This window comes from Petaurus breviceps, unplaced genomic scaffold (assembly GCF_028583685.1).
Source record: "Petaurus breviceps papuanus isolate PSGF00001 unplaced genomic scaffold, PetGlider_PUasm1.0 76, whole genome shotgun sequence".
Taxonomy (NCBI): Eukaryota; Metazoa; Chordata; class Mammalia; order Diprotodontia; family Petauridae; genus Petaurus; species Petaurus breviceps.
Genome location: NW_027186473.1, coordinates 27,217,128 through 27,230,434, shown reverse-complemented (window position 1 = coordinate 27,230,434; position 13,307 = coordinate 27,217,128). Strand labels below are relative to the sequence as shown.

General features: G+C 34.9%; 1 protein-coding gene across 2 annotated transcripts in view; it reads left to right on the top strand.

Moving 5' to 3' along the window:
* Positions 1-13,307, top strand: part of TMPRSS11F (transmembrane serine protease 11F) — a 74,386-nt gene that overhangs the window by 54,014 nt on the left and 7,065 nt on the right. For both annotated transcript variants that reach the window (XM_069105335.1, XM_069105337.1), the window contains exons 4-7: positions 5,154-5,221; positions 6,280-6,443; positions 7,824-7,862; positions 9,505-9,706. In XM_069105335.1, the coding sequence (XP_068961436.1) occupies positions 5,154-5,221; positions 6,280-6,443; positions 7,824-7,862; positions 9,505-9,706 (473 nt within the window). The remainder of the gene's footprint in view (positions 1-5,153; positions 5,222-6,279; positions 6,444-7,823; positions 7,863-9,504; positions 9,707-13,307) is intronic.

Genomic DNA, 13,307 nt, shown 5'->3' with positions numbered 1-13,307 from the left:
ATTTAATAATGATAAATGTAAAACTGTTCTCTTTATCTTTTAAAAAATCATCTCTACAAATATAGGATGGAAGTGATATGACTAGACAAAAATTCATTATAAAAATAGCTGGGGATTTTACTGCATTTTAAGCTGAATACAATCCAGTGGTATGATGAGTCAACTAAGAAATTTAATGTGATCCTAGATTACATTTAAAGAAATATGTTAGTATCCCTGCTTCTATTCTACCATGAGATAATGTGTTCAGAATTGGGCTCTGCGTTTTTGAGGAGACATTGATATTCTTTAGCACGTTCAAAGCTGCACAGCTAAGATGACAAGTAGGCTTGACACTTGAAAGCATATCATACGAGAATCAATTGAAGAAAGAAAGAACATTTTTACAGTCAGTGTCTCTGATAAAGGCCTCATTTCTAAAATATATAAGGAACTGAATCAAATTTATAAGAATAAAAGCCATTCCCCAACTGATAAATGGTCAAAGGATATGAACAGGCAGCTTTCAGATGAAGAAATTCAAGCTATCTATACTCATATGAAAAAATACTCTAAATCACTATTGATTAGAGAAATGCAAATTAAAACAACTCTAAGGTACCACATCACAGCTATCAGATTGGTTAGCATGACAAAACAGGAAAATGATAAATGTTGGAGAAGATGTAGGAAAATTGCAACTCTAATGTATTGGTGGAGTTGTGAACTGATACAACTATTATGGAGAGCAGTTTGGAACTATGCCCAAAGGGCATACCCTTTATAGAATGTTTAAACCAGAGAATAAAAACATCAGGAGAAAATGGTAGCTCATTTGAAGAGTTGTCCCATGAGGGAGTGATGAGACTTGGGTATGGCCTCAAAGGTCAAAAGTAGATCAAATGATTAAAAGCTATAGGGAGACAGATTTTAGATCAATGTAGGAAAAACATAAAATCATCCAACTGACCACACTTGGGTGGTAACTCAGTTCACTGACATATATGATTCTATGGGAAGATTAATTTAAGAAAAAAATAAATCTTTCAGAAGAACAAAAGCACTGAAATAGAACCAGAAGACAATATTTACTACTTTTGGTTAAAGTTTGCCATCTTTCCCAAAGAGCTCATCTGCTACAAATCTCATTTCATATTCTAAATAATACATTTATTTGCTTAGTGAGCAACTGGAAGCCAGATATATTGGAAATTCTTGATAAAACAGGATCCCTAGTGTTTTGGATAAACCCTAATGCAGGAGTGGGGAACCTGTGGCCTTGTGACCACATGTGGCCCTCTAGATCCTCAAGTGTGATCCTATGACTGAATCCAAATTTCACAGAACAAATCCCCTTAATAAAAGGATTTGTTCTGTAAAACTTGGACTCTGTCAAAAGGCAGCACCCAAGGACCTAGAAGACCACATGTGGCCTTGGGTTCCCCACCCCTGCTTAATGGATGATATTCTCCATGGGAACTATCCATGGTTTTACTCTCTAGAGTCAAGTATGGTGGGTCTTTCAGGTACGAGGTTGGCACTTTGCTTATGATGAACGTGTACATGCCCATGACAAGTATGCCTTGGTTAATTATGAGAAGTGCAGACTCCTTCTCTCTTCTCAACCTGTATTCACTCAAAATTCATCCATTACTCATTTTGTAAGATTAACATTTATAGTCCCTGTTAAAATACAAATGTTACAAGAGAAAGGAAAATACATTGAGTCATTATCATCTATTAGGGCCTGCAGAAATCCATACATAAATTAGTTGGTAGGAGGTCTGGCAGGAAGTGGGGGAATAAAACTCAGAGCAAGCTATGTTTTGATAAAAAGAAAGGGGTCAAAGAAAGTCAAGAGCTTTGAATACTGTCCATAGATAGAGACTAGACAGGCAAGGAGCATGGGATACAATAGAAAGGACAGAACAGATCAGGGAATGCAGAAAGGGAGGTGAAGAGCAAAAAAAAGATGTGTTTTTCAAGATTTTTATTTGGACCAGTTCTGTATGTAAAAATCTAAAATAAAATCAGGGCAAACCATATGGTAGAAAAGAACCCTTGATCAGAAGACTTGGGTTCTAATCCCTGCTGTGCTACAAACTACCTGTGTAATCTTGTGCATGTCACTTAATTTTTCTGGGCTTCACTTTCTTAACCTGTAAAATAAGAGGAATGAACTAGAATCCAATCAGAGGTGTCAAACACACTATGAACTGCCCCCAACAGGCTTGAATATGTCCTGAACCAGATGAAAATATAATTTGGGAATATTTAACAAAATAAATGAAAATACAATTAGAATATAGGTAAAATGAACATGTGATTTTCTAAGTGAACTTGAGGCATACAGAGAGCTTTATATAAGGTTTAGTGGCCCCTGTTTCGGAGTATGACACCACTACACTAGGTAACTTGCATGTTCCTTAGAGTTCTGAAAGCAATCCAATGTGTCCTTTCCCGTCTAGACCTACCTAGAACTGTGGTAGGTGATATCAGGTCATAAAACATCAGCACAGAAAAATGCCACGCCCAAAATGAATTTACCATCAAATTGGGAAAAGGAGATAAACACTAAGTGAATAATACAAAAGAATGAAGCTCATTACAATAATACAATTATTATAATAATATAACATTATAACAATACAGTTATAACAGTAGAAGAAAAATCATAAATGAATGGATCAGGCACTATGATTCTGAGGACACGAAAGTCACTGTGGGTTAGAACAATCCTGAAAGGACTCACAGAAGAGGAGATTTTGACTTTACTGTCTTTTTGCCCTCCGGTGTGTACTTACACCAGAGTTATCTTACACTAATGACATGGGGACCACAGGGCTTAGAAAGTGTCTTCATGAGTGTACCTTGTAGACTTCCCCAGTTGTTAACCTGAGACTAATGATCTTCCTAGAATACTTAATCCAAAAGCAATTACAAACTAGGGAAAAGCTTCAAGCTCAAACCTGCAACAGGCAGTAACTGGGTGTGTACGGGACTATTCAACAAGAAATATTGCTTTAAAGATGTCACTTGGTTTGTTACTACCCTAGTTCAAACCAGGGCTGGATTTTTGCAAGAACTGTTTTTGATGGGAATGATTGTTCTTACAGTCATGAGCCTAGAGTTTAAGATATTGTCTTGCCTGAAGTAGTATAATAGCCTAAGTGTAAAATGACCTAATTCATAACTTTGAACTGAAACCATCAAAGAGATAATTGATTTATATCAATATGTCAATATCTGATCCAGGATAGAACAATATGTAAGGAACTCTTGACTCGCCTGGAGGAAAAATGCCATAAACATTAATTATATTAGCTCATAAATTGGTTGCAGGAATTTAAGTGACTGAAGAATATGAACTCCTGTCTCATCATGGACTTTATGTAGTCAAATGGGTTAGTCTTGGAAGAGATAACCCTCTTCATGATGTTCAGATAAAGAGCAAAGAGGCCTCAGGCTCTCACAAAACAGTCTCTGCTCCCCAAACTTACACTGTCATAGCTTCACTTTTATGTAAAGGAAGAACTGAATATTGTAAAAATGCCCAAAATTACACAGCCACACAGCCATATCTAGACTCTACCCACTCTACTGAGGCAGATAAATTAAAGTGGCCAGTATCAAATGCAGTTAATTTTTTTATTTTAATATTTCCTGAGAATTTTCTACAAACATGGTTGGAAGGAATTATTGGCCCCCCTCCCCCAGGACAGAGTTTAGAAAAGAGATGTTTTGAAGTCATCAGCTCCTTGTCTGAGTTTTACTTTGTTGGCAGATGAGAAGTTCCCAGGGTAACTGGGGAAGAGCAAACAGTGAGAGCCCTGGACTGAACTCCTCTAACTATTGTCTCTCAGGCTGCCACTCATTCTTTTGGTTTTGTTGTTGTCATAGTTGAGCTCTCCTGATGCCTTATTTTGCCTGGTTGATTCCAATGACTTCTACATTTCCACTCAAATCTTGCTTGACATTTTTTTTTAGAAAGGAAGGTAAATTATATGTTAATACCTCATTGAATTATATGTTAACACCTCGTGAAGTTGTGTTACCACAACTTCATCTGTTTGGTGAAAAAGCTCAAAGTCTTGCCATCTATCTCACTACTTCACTCTTAGAACTTTTGGACCTTTCCATCTGATTTGAATTTGAATTTTCCTTGAGAACAAGGTTTATTCAGTTCAGGAATTATTAACCTTTCTTCGTGCCATGGATCTTTTTGGCAGTTAGGTAACACCCATGGGCTTTAATACTACTCCAGTAGGTTGCCTATATTCATAACCAAATGAGATGCTAAATTTCATTTAAAAGTGAATAAAAATAAGGCTGTAATTTTTCCTCACCAAGTTCACAGAGCCCCTGAAGTGCATCCACAAAGCCCAGATTATAGACTCTTAGATATTTTTTTCTTGGTATCCCTAGCAATTAACACAGGGCTTAATATATACTTTTTTATTCATTCATCCAAAGGGATAGATCCCAATCTTCTCCCCATTTCCCTCAATAATCCACTCTACTTTCTCTCACATACCTACAATTTCAGGAACCTTCTTTGACTTGTGGCAGTAACTCTTAGGACTCTGGTGCCTTTAGGGAATTGTGAAAACTTACAATATCATCAATGACTCTGGTTCAAAGAGTTGGATAAAAAAAATATTTACTTTACTAAACTAATACCAATTTTTACACATAATCTCAATTGCAAAAGGGTGTGGACCAAAGAGATGACTAACACTCAGGGTTCCTTGAAATTCCATGACAGACATTCATGTGTCAACTGCCTTCCTAAGAGTACAGGGAAGGGAAATTAAGTCTGTAAATTTATATGTAGCAATATATTCTGGATTTGAGTAATCCACTTTATCATAAGGCCTCTCATAACAATGTTGAACCAGGAATGTTGCCTATGTTGACACAATGTTCTCATTGTGAAATCATAAGCTTTTCTGTTATTATTGCTATAAATTCACTAAGAAGTTATCTAATTTCATGATTACCTTTTAACAAATAGAAAACTTAAATTGGTATGTGTGAATAAACAATTCCACTTGCTTAGCTCTCAAGTTCAAATTATTTATAAACTATTACTACAGCTACAAATTCTGTATTCTTCCATATTACCTTCTATTGATCTTGAGACCTGATCTTTTTTTTTCCTTAAAAAAAAACAGATGTCTAAAATATTTCGACAGTCATCTCACAAAGGAAGATATATCAAATCCCACGTTATCAAACTGAGGTATGTGAAGCTGGTTTTCTATCCCTGAACATTTTCCATTATGATAAAATTAATCATATGTGACTTTCAGTACAATAAAGTTTCATATTGAAATCATTCTATCCTATCATATGGCTTTCATGGAAAGTGGAATACAAACTTGAACATACATGTCTTTGTCAGATCTCAAACTCAGCTGTTGCTACCTATTCTTAGATTGGATTAAAAAATAAATAAAAATTGACTTTATTTTACTAGAAATATACCATGAATTAAAATATACCTACCCAGAAGGAATTTGGTTATTGATCTGTGCTTCTGGGTATAGATTCTTTTATAGTAGAGAAACTGATAATGTATTTAACAATTGAGAACCTCCCCCCACCATATGTCACTTTTAAAATGATTTCATATTCATATAAATAGCAGGTCTTGTGGAACATTTATGATTTGATTCAAATAAATACTATTAACATCCAATCTTTTAGCAACGCAGAAATTACATAAAATATAATATGGTTTTATTAATGTTTAAATAATTCTCTACCTATCTTATGAGATTATTTTTAAAATTTATGTCATATTGCTTGGGTCGATTAAAGGTGGATAATAGGTAGCTAGCATTTATATTATAGTTAAGGGCTTTACAAATAGAGCCAACTAGATAGGCCAATTGATATATCACCAGATCTGAAGTCAGCAAAATCTAAGTTTAAATCTAGTCTCAGATACTTACTAACTGTATGATTGTGGGGAAGTCATTAAATCTTTTAGTTTGCCTCAGTTTCTTCATCTGTAAAATAGGAATTATAATAGTTCCTACCTCCCAGGGTTGTTGTGAAGATCAAATGAGATAATAATTATAAAGTTAGTACTATATAAATGTTAGCTGATATTAGTAGTAGTAGTATATATTTTATATTCAATGCCAGATTGGAACTCAGGTCTTTTTGACTTCAGATGAGTACATTATCCACTGTGCCACTAGGGTTGTAAATGTAACTCCTGGGAAAGAAAGAGTTAATGACAATGGAAATGTCAATATTAACTTTCTCTTTTATTTTGTCCATGATCCACAGCCCTGATAAAGATGATGTGAAAGTCCTTATGTTGTTCCTTTTTCGCTACCCTTCCTCAATTGGTGCAGTAAGAATTAAGAAAAAAATTGGAAGTACGCTATATCAGGCCCTGAAAAACAAAAAGTTTTCTTTGGCCATAAGTAATCCTTCAATTAAAATCACACGTAAGTGGCTTCCCTCTTTCATCCATTTATCTTTGTTTTTGTTTTTTCCATGTAATTCCTTTTGTGTGTCATAAGAATCAGGGTCATCACCTGCCTTTCATCAAGGATCTGCCACCAAAAGTGTATTTATTATCCCTGAAACCATAATGGAGTGCTGTCAGGTTGGTTTGGGGGTTGAGTTACTCAAATATTAAACATTTATTAAATTAAAGTTCCCAAAAAGTTTTACTTTTAGGAAACACAATAGCATGGTACATGAGGATAACATTATAGAGAGGATCTGGGTTACTTTCTAGTTTAGCGCTGCTTTTCAATTATTTTGTCATGTATTACTCACCACTCAAAGATGAAAATGGTTTTTGCCATGTTGATTCTTAAAGACTTGATTTTCCTTGAAGTCACACAGCTAGTTGGTAAAAATACCCAGATTAATAGCCAGCAGCTTATTATTTAAAGACCTCCCAGCTTCTAGAAGCTCACTGATGCTATCATCACACAACTAGAAAAAAATGAAAGAAGACAATCCCCATTCGATTGAAAGACCTTTGAGGACAGATATTATACCTTGTTTTTTTCTTTATATCCCCACAATGCCTTTCACATAGTGCACATTTAATAACGTTTTGATTTGGTATTAACCTATCTTTATTTTGTGTCTCTAAAGTAAAATTGGAATAGCATACTCAACATGAGCAAAAAATTAGCTTTTGATCTGATCTTTCCCAAACCTGAGAAGGAACTTTGTAAAGAGGAAAGGTTTATATCTCAATATTTGGAAACAGTTCTGTCTCCATCAAGGTTTCCAGACTCCTACTGGAACTGGAGGCAAATGGCCAAGAGGGAAGAAGGAAGGTCCACTTACCATGCCTTGGCAATGAGGGATGGGGCTGTGGATTGATTTAACACAAACTCAGGGATTTTTTTATTTTTAGTATAAGCTGGGAAAGCAAAAAAAAGCTGGTGGCTATCTCCTTCTATAGATCACTACCTTACCAGCAATGTGACCCTCAACGATCTGGGCCAGGGACTAGCATTCCAATTTGCCCTAACCAATGGGAAACTCTGCTTATGTCATCTTCTTCAGAATTCTAGTGCCTCGTCAAAAAAACAAAACAAAACATAATGACAGTTTGATGTCTATCTAAAATTAGAAGATTTATCAATTTGTACCAACCAGACAGAACTTTTATTTTGTTCTTTTCTATGATAACTTGACTGGTAAATATTTCCTATCTTTGGTTCTTTTCAGTAATATTAATAATAATTTTTCTTCTGATAGCAAGTACTCCTACTGCTGAGCACTTGAAAGAAATCAAATCAAATATCATAGGACTATAGCCTTCATCTGACCTGATTCTATTCACATTTCGTTTGTTTTAGCCATTGATTCCATGAAGACAAGGGACCTTCTTAATAGACGTAAGTTTAAAACCATATTTAATTTTTCCATAGCATGATCCATAATCAATAACAAGGATGAGAAACAGGGTGACATGTAGGTAAAAAGCTGACATTGGAGTCAGGAAGGCATGGGTCAAGTTCTGCCTTTGGGACATAACCTGGTAAAGTCATGTTTAGTGTTTCAAGCAGTTCTCTGAAACTTTCACATCCAGATACATTGCCTCTTTTGCAGATTAATTAATGAATGAATATGAGGCAGCCATGTGGGAGAGTGGATAGAACTCTAGACTTAAAATAAGGAAGATTTAAGTTAAATCCAGCTTCAGACACTTAGTTGCTGAATAACTCCAGGGAAGTCACTTAAGTTGTCTGCCTCAGTTTCCACATATACAAAGGTGATAATAATAGTACCTACATCCCAGGACTGTCATAAGGTTAAAATAAAATAGCATTTGTGAAGCACCTTTCAAACCTTAAAGAGCTATATCAATGCTAGCTATGATTAATGGAAGAAGCTTCCACACCAGAAGTTCCCCACACTGAGGAAAACACAGGTCCAGTCCCCTCCTCCCAAAGAGAAAAATAATGATCTATAACCACAATTAATGAGTAAAAACCAGGGAGACCTTTTCGACAGGTTCCATCTCACAGTGATTTGGGGCATATCCCTTATGATGAGGAAATAGGCAATTATGTCTACCATGCCAGGTCACAAAGGGGAAAAAAAGCAGAGAGTAAGCTTTCCCAGCAGCACATTTTCTTAAATAGAACTTTTCAAATCTTCTATATTTGAATTTGAAACTTTTGGGTTTTGGTGAAGTGTTGTTTTCTCCTCTCTCTTAAACTTTTACTTTACCCCTCCCTTCATTGTATTCCCCAATATGATTCTCTCCAAAGAAGTCCCTATCCCTGAAAGACATTATAAATTCATTACAAATTTATAAACCTAACTTGGGGAAGATGTTACTCAGCTGTTTTCCTATCAGAGTACTGTATCCCTAAGTTACAATAATAGAGATAACTCAAAACACTATTTTAAAAAGGCTTCATTTGTTAATTCACTTTAAAGTTAGGTTTTATCAGAGCTAGCTTAATCTCCTATCACAGGTAATGTGAAATCAATGCTTAAAAATTTTAGACATTGAACTAGAGTTGTATTATTTTAAAATTTAATGAATTCACAGTATAATAATGTAGGATGGTGGAAAGCACATTCAATTCCATGTCAGAGGCCTTGAGTCCAATTCCTGGCTATGTTATTTACTACCTTCGTGAACTTGGGAACGTTAGCTTGTTCATCTGTAAAATGAAGAAGGTAAACTAAATGGTCCTTAATATCCCTTCCAATTCTAAAAATTCCATCTTATCCAATATCAGAAAGGATTGTTCCTAATTTTTCTATTGATCAATAGAAAATACTATAAGGTATTTTCCAAGGTCAAATACCATGGATAGAAAAACGGCCAAAGTTGACCTCTCTGGGCCTCCATTTCTTCTATAAAATGAGGAGGTTGGACTAAGTCCCTTCCATTTCCAAATACATTTTAAGGGAGAAGGGCACACGACTGATCAGATATGATGCCAATGAATACAAATCAAATGAAAATTGATTGATGTTTCCTTTTTGATGAAAAGAAACTAATCAGTCTCACTTTACCAGGTTGTGGGATACGTACAACCTCATCATCCTTGCCATTGACATCAGCTTCAACAACTGAAAGGATAGTCATGGGAACTACAGCTGCATTAGCAGGAGAGTGGCCATGGCAAGCCAGCCTCCAGTTAAGGGATTCGGGTCATCAATGTGGTGGCAGCTTGATCAGTAACACCTGGATTGTGACTGCAGCTCACTGCTTTCAGAAGTAAGTTCACAAAGACTAAGGTATAGCAACTAGTCTGTGACATTTGGTAAGCTATTTTCTCTTCAGGCCTCAGTTTTCCCATCTCTGAAATGAGGGGTTTGAATCACGTTCTCTCAGATTTCAAATAGCTCTAACAATCTATGACTCTATTACATGTCTTTAATCACTATCATTTGATATCCACTGGGTGGGCAAAGAACAGAAAATCTTTTCTATTATTATGTCAAATAGTTATCTGTGTTTATTTTTCTTCTTTTTTAAAAAAAATATTTACTTTTAGTTTACAACATTCAGTTCCACAAGCTTTTGAGTTCCAAATTTTCTCCCCCTCTTTTTGTCCCCCTTCCCCCATGGCAGCATGAAATCCTATATAGGTTCTACAAATATCCTCACATTAAACATCAGTCAAGTTGTAAAGAAGAATTATAACCAATGGAGTGATCAGTGAGAAAGAAGAAACAAAATTTAAAAAAAAGAGAGAGCAGGAAGTTTGCTTCCATCTGCATCCAGACTCTGTAATTCTTTCTCTGGATGTGGCTAGCCCTTTCCATCATGAGTCTTTTGGAGTTATCTTATATATAGCCTTGCATTGCTGAGAGGAGCCCAGTCTATCAAAGTCAGTCATCACACATACAATGTGTCTGTAACTGTGTACAATGTTCTCCTGGAAGAAGAGAAAATCTTGTCATCTTCATATGTACCTTCCATTCCAGCCAGATTAGTCTCATGTTTCCTTGCACATAGTATGGTCACTCTTACAGTTCTACTCTTCCTCCTCCATTCTACTTCTCTCCCTTCCTGAAAAGCCTTTTTCTCCTCCTTTTCTGAAGACTTTTATAGCACTTTGGTTGTACCTTTCTTATGACTAGGTAGGGCAGAGGTACAGTGATATTGTCTCCCCTGTTAAATTACAATGTCCTTGAGGACTGAAAAAGCATTGAAGACAGTTCCTGGTACAGTATTATACACATACACATCTCAGTAAATATCTATTTATTATATAATTTTGGAGATTACTCATTTGACACAAATCTGGGAGGGGTAGCTAACACTGGATTACATAACTGGGATCAATAAAAATCCTTGCCAGCTTATATGAATTGATGTTAGTCAAAGAAAAGAGACTAGGAAAACAATATACACATTATAACAATGCAAATGGAAAGAATAACAATGGTAAAATTGAAATGAAATGTTGTGATATTTAATGACCAAGCTGAAGAGAAATATGAATCCATTTCCCTCTCTTTGTAGAGATAGAAGATTACGGGTGTGGAATACTGTATTTTATGTGAATTGGTTGATTGGATTGATGTATTAGTTAATTTTACTAAATTTTTTCCTCTTTTTAAATTCTTTGCTATAAGGGATGTCTCCCTGAGAGGGAGAGGAAGAAAAATATATCAGAAAATAAAGTTGATGTAAAAAAAGAAGTACAGCTAGGTAGCAGAATGGATAGAGCACTGGGCTTAGAATCAGTAAGACTTGTTTTCCTGAGTTCAAACCCAGCTTCAGATTCTTATTAGCTGTATGACCCTGGGTAAGTCACTCAACCCTGTTCACCTCAGTTCCTCATCTTTAAAGTGAGCTGGAGACAGAAAGGACAAACCAATCCAGTATCTTTGCAAAGAAAATCCCAAATGGAGTCACAGAGAGTCAAATATAACAAAAATGACTCAATAACAACAACAACAAAAGATAATTTTTTAAAAACACTTTTAAAAAAGCTCTTGATGTGTATATGTGTATATATGTATATGTGTGATCCTATATATCTATAAAATTCTAGTTACAAGGTCATGTCGTGCTAGGCATTTGATAGGTACATAAATTTTATGGACTCCAATGATGTGTTGCACAGTTTAAACAATTTCCTTGCATAATCTACAATTACCACTAAATCTAGCCTCCTTAAATATTAGAATATAAACTTATTGTAAATAGGGATTATTTCTTTCTTTGTACCTGCATTTCTAGCAACTGGGAGAGTGCCTGGAATATGGTAAGTGCTTAATAAATACTTATTGGTTGATTGAGGGATAGCCTTCCAGATTTTGTCAGTGACTTGGTCCTGAACTGGCATCTTAAACCCAGGAATCTTCACAAATAAATCCACAGAATTCAGTAATTTGCTTGAAAGATCTCTGTCAACAGAGTATTGTTACAATCATGCAGATATTGCCCACGGAAGAACTTTTGAATCCATTGTTGGATTTTAGCAATTTCATAGGCTTCATCTGTAGCTAAATTACTTTTAATAAGCAAATCCAATGGTGGGCTCTTGTTATAAGCCTTGACTGTTGAAGTAGTATCTGTTCTCTAAGTATATCTGTAGGTCAGAGATTCTCAAAGTATGGTCTAGAACCAGCTCTGTCATTAACTAAATATAAAGGCCTTTGGCAAATTTCTTCTCCTTTTTTGCCTCAACTTTTTACTTTGGTAAATGAAAATTATGTCCAGGGTCTCTTTTCAAGTCAAAAAGTTACACCTCTACTTTTAAAAAATTTTCATTGATTTTATTTTGAACCTAAAAAATGCAACAAATATTTCCATAACATAGTAGAATAGAAATAAAAAGATAATTGCATATGAAACTGTAAATCTTTTATTGCCATTCCATTTAAATATATGATAAAGTTATCATGTAACTTTCTTTTTACCCTTTTTTCTCTGCCTCCACCTTAGAGATGCCTACCATTAGATACAAATATGTACATGTATATACATATATGCATTATATAGACATACATACATAATCATTCTATTCATACTTCTATTTATTAGTTCTTTTTCAGGATGCAGATAGGATCTTCCTTCATATTTCCTTTGTAGTTAATTTGAGTATTTATTAGTCAAAATGAGTTAGTCACTAAAAATTGTTTTTGATATGATATTGCTATTATTGTGCACAACATTCTCTTGATTCTGTTCATTTAGCTCCTCATTATTTTGTGCAGTTCTATCCATGTTTTTCTAATATCATTGACTTCATCATTTCTTATGGCACAGAAATATTCCATAATTTGTTCAGCCATTCCCCAATTTATGGGCAAATGTAAAACTTCCAGTTCTTTGCCAACACAAAGCAAGGTGCTGTTAATGTTTTAGAACATATAAGTTAATTTTCCTTTTTCCCTAATCATATTTGGAAACAGACCTAGTAGTGGCATTGCTTGGTCAAAAGATATAGACAGTTTAATAATTCTTTGTATATAATTCCAAATTTCTTTCCAAAATGGTTGGATCAATTCACATTTCCACCAATAGTGAATTAGTGTCCCAATTTTTCCACATCCCCTTCACCATTTGTTGTTTTCCCCTTCAATCATTTTAGCCAAATATGATGGGTTTAAAATGATATCTCAAGGTGGTTTTAATTTGCATTTCTCTAATCAATAATGATTTAGAGCAATTTTTCATGTGACTATAAGTTGTTGTCTTTATTAGAAAACTGACTGTTCATATCCTTTGACCATTTATCAATTGGGGAGTGACTCATATTCTTATAGATTTGACAATGTTCTTCATAAATTTGAGATATGAGACCTTTATCTGAGAAAACGTAAATTTCCCCACCAATTTTCTGCTTCTCTTCTGATCT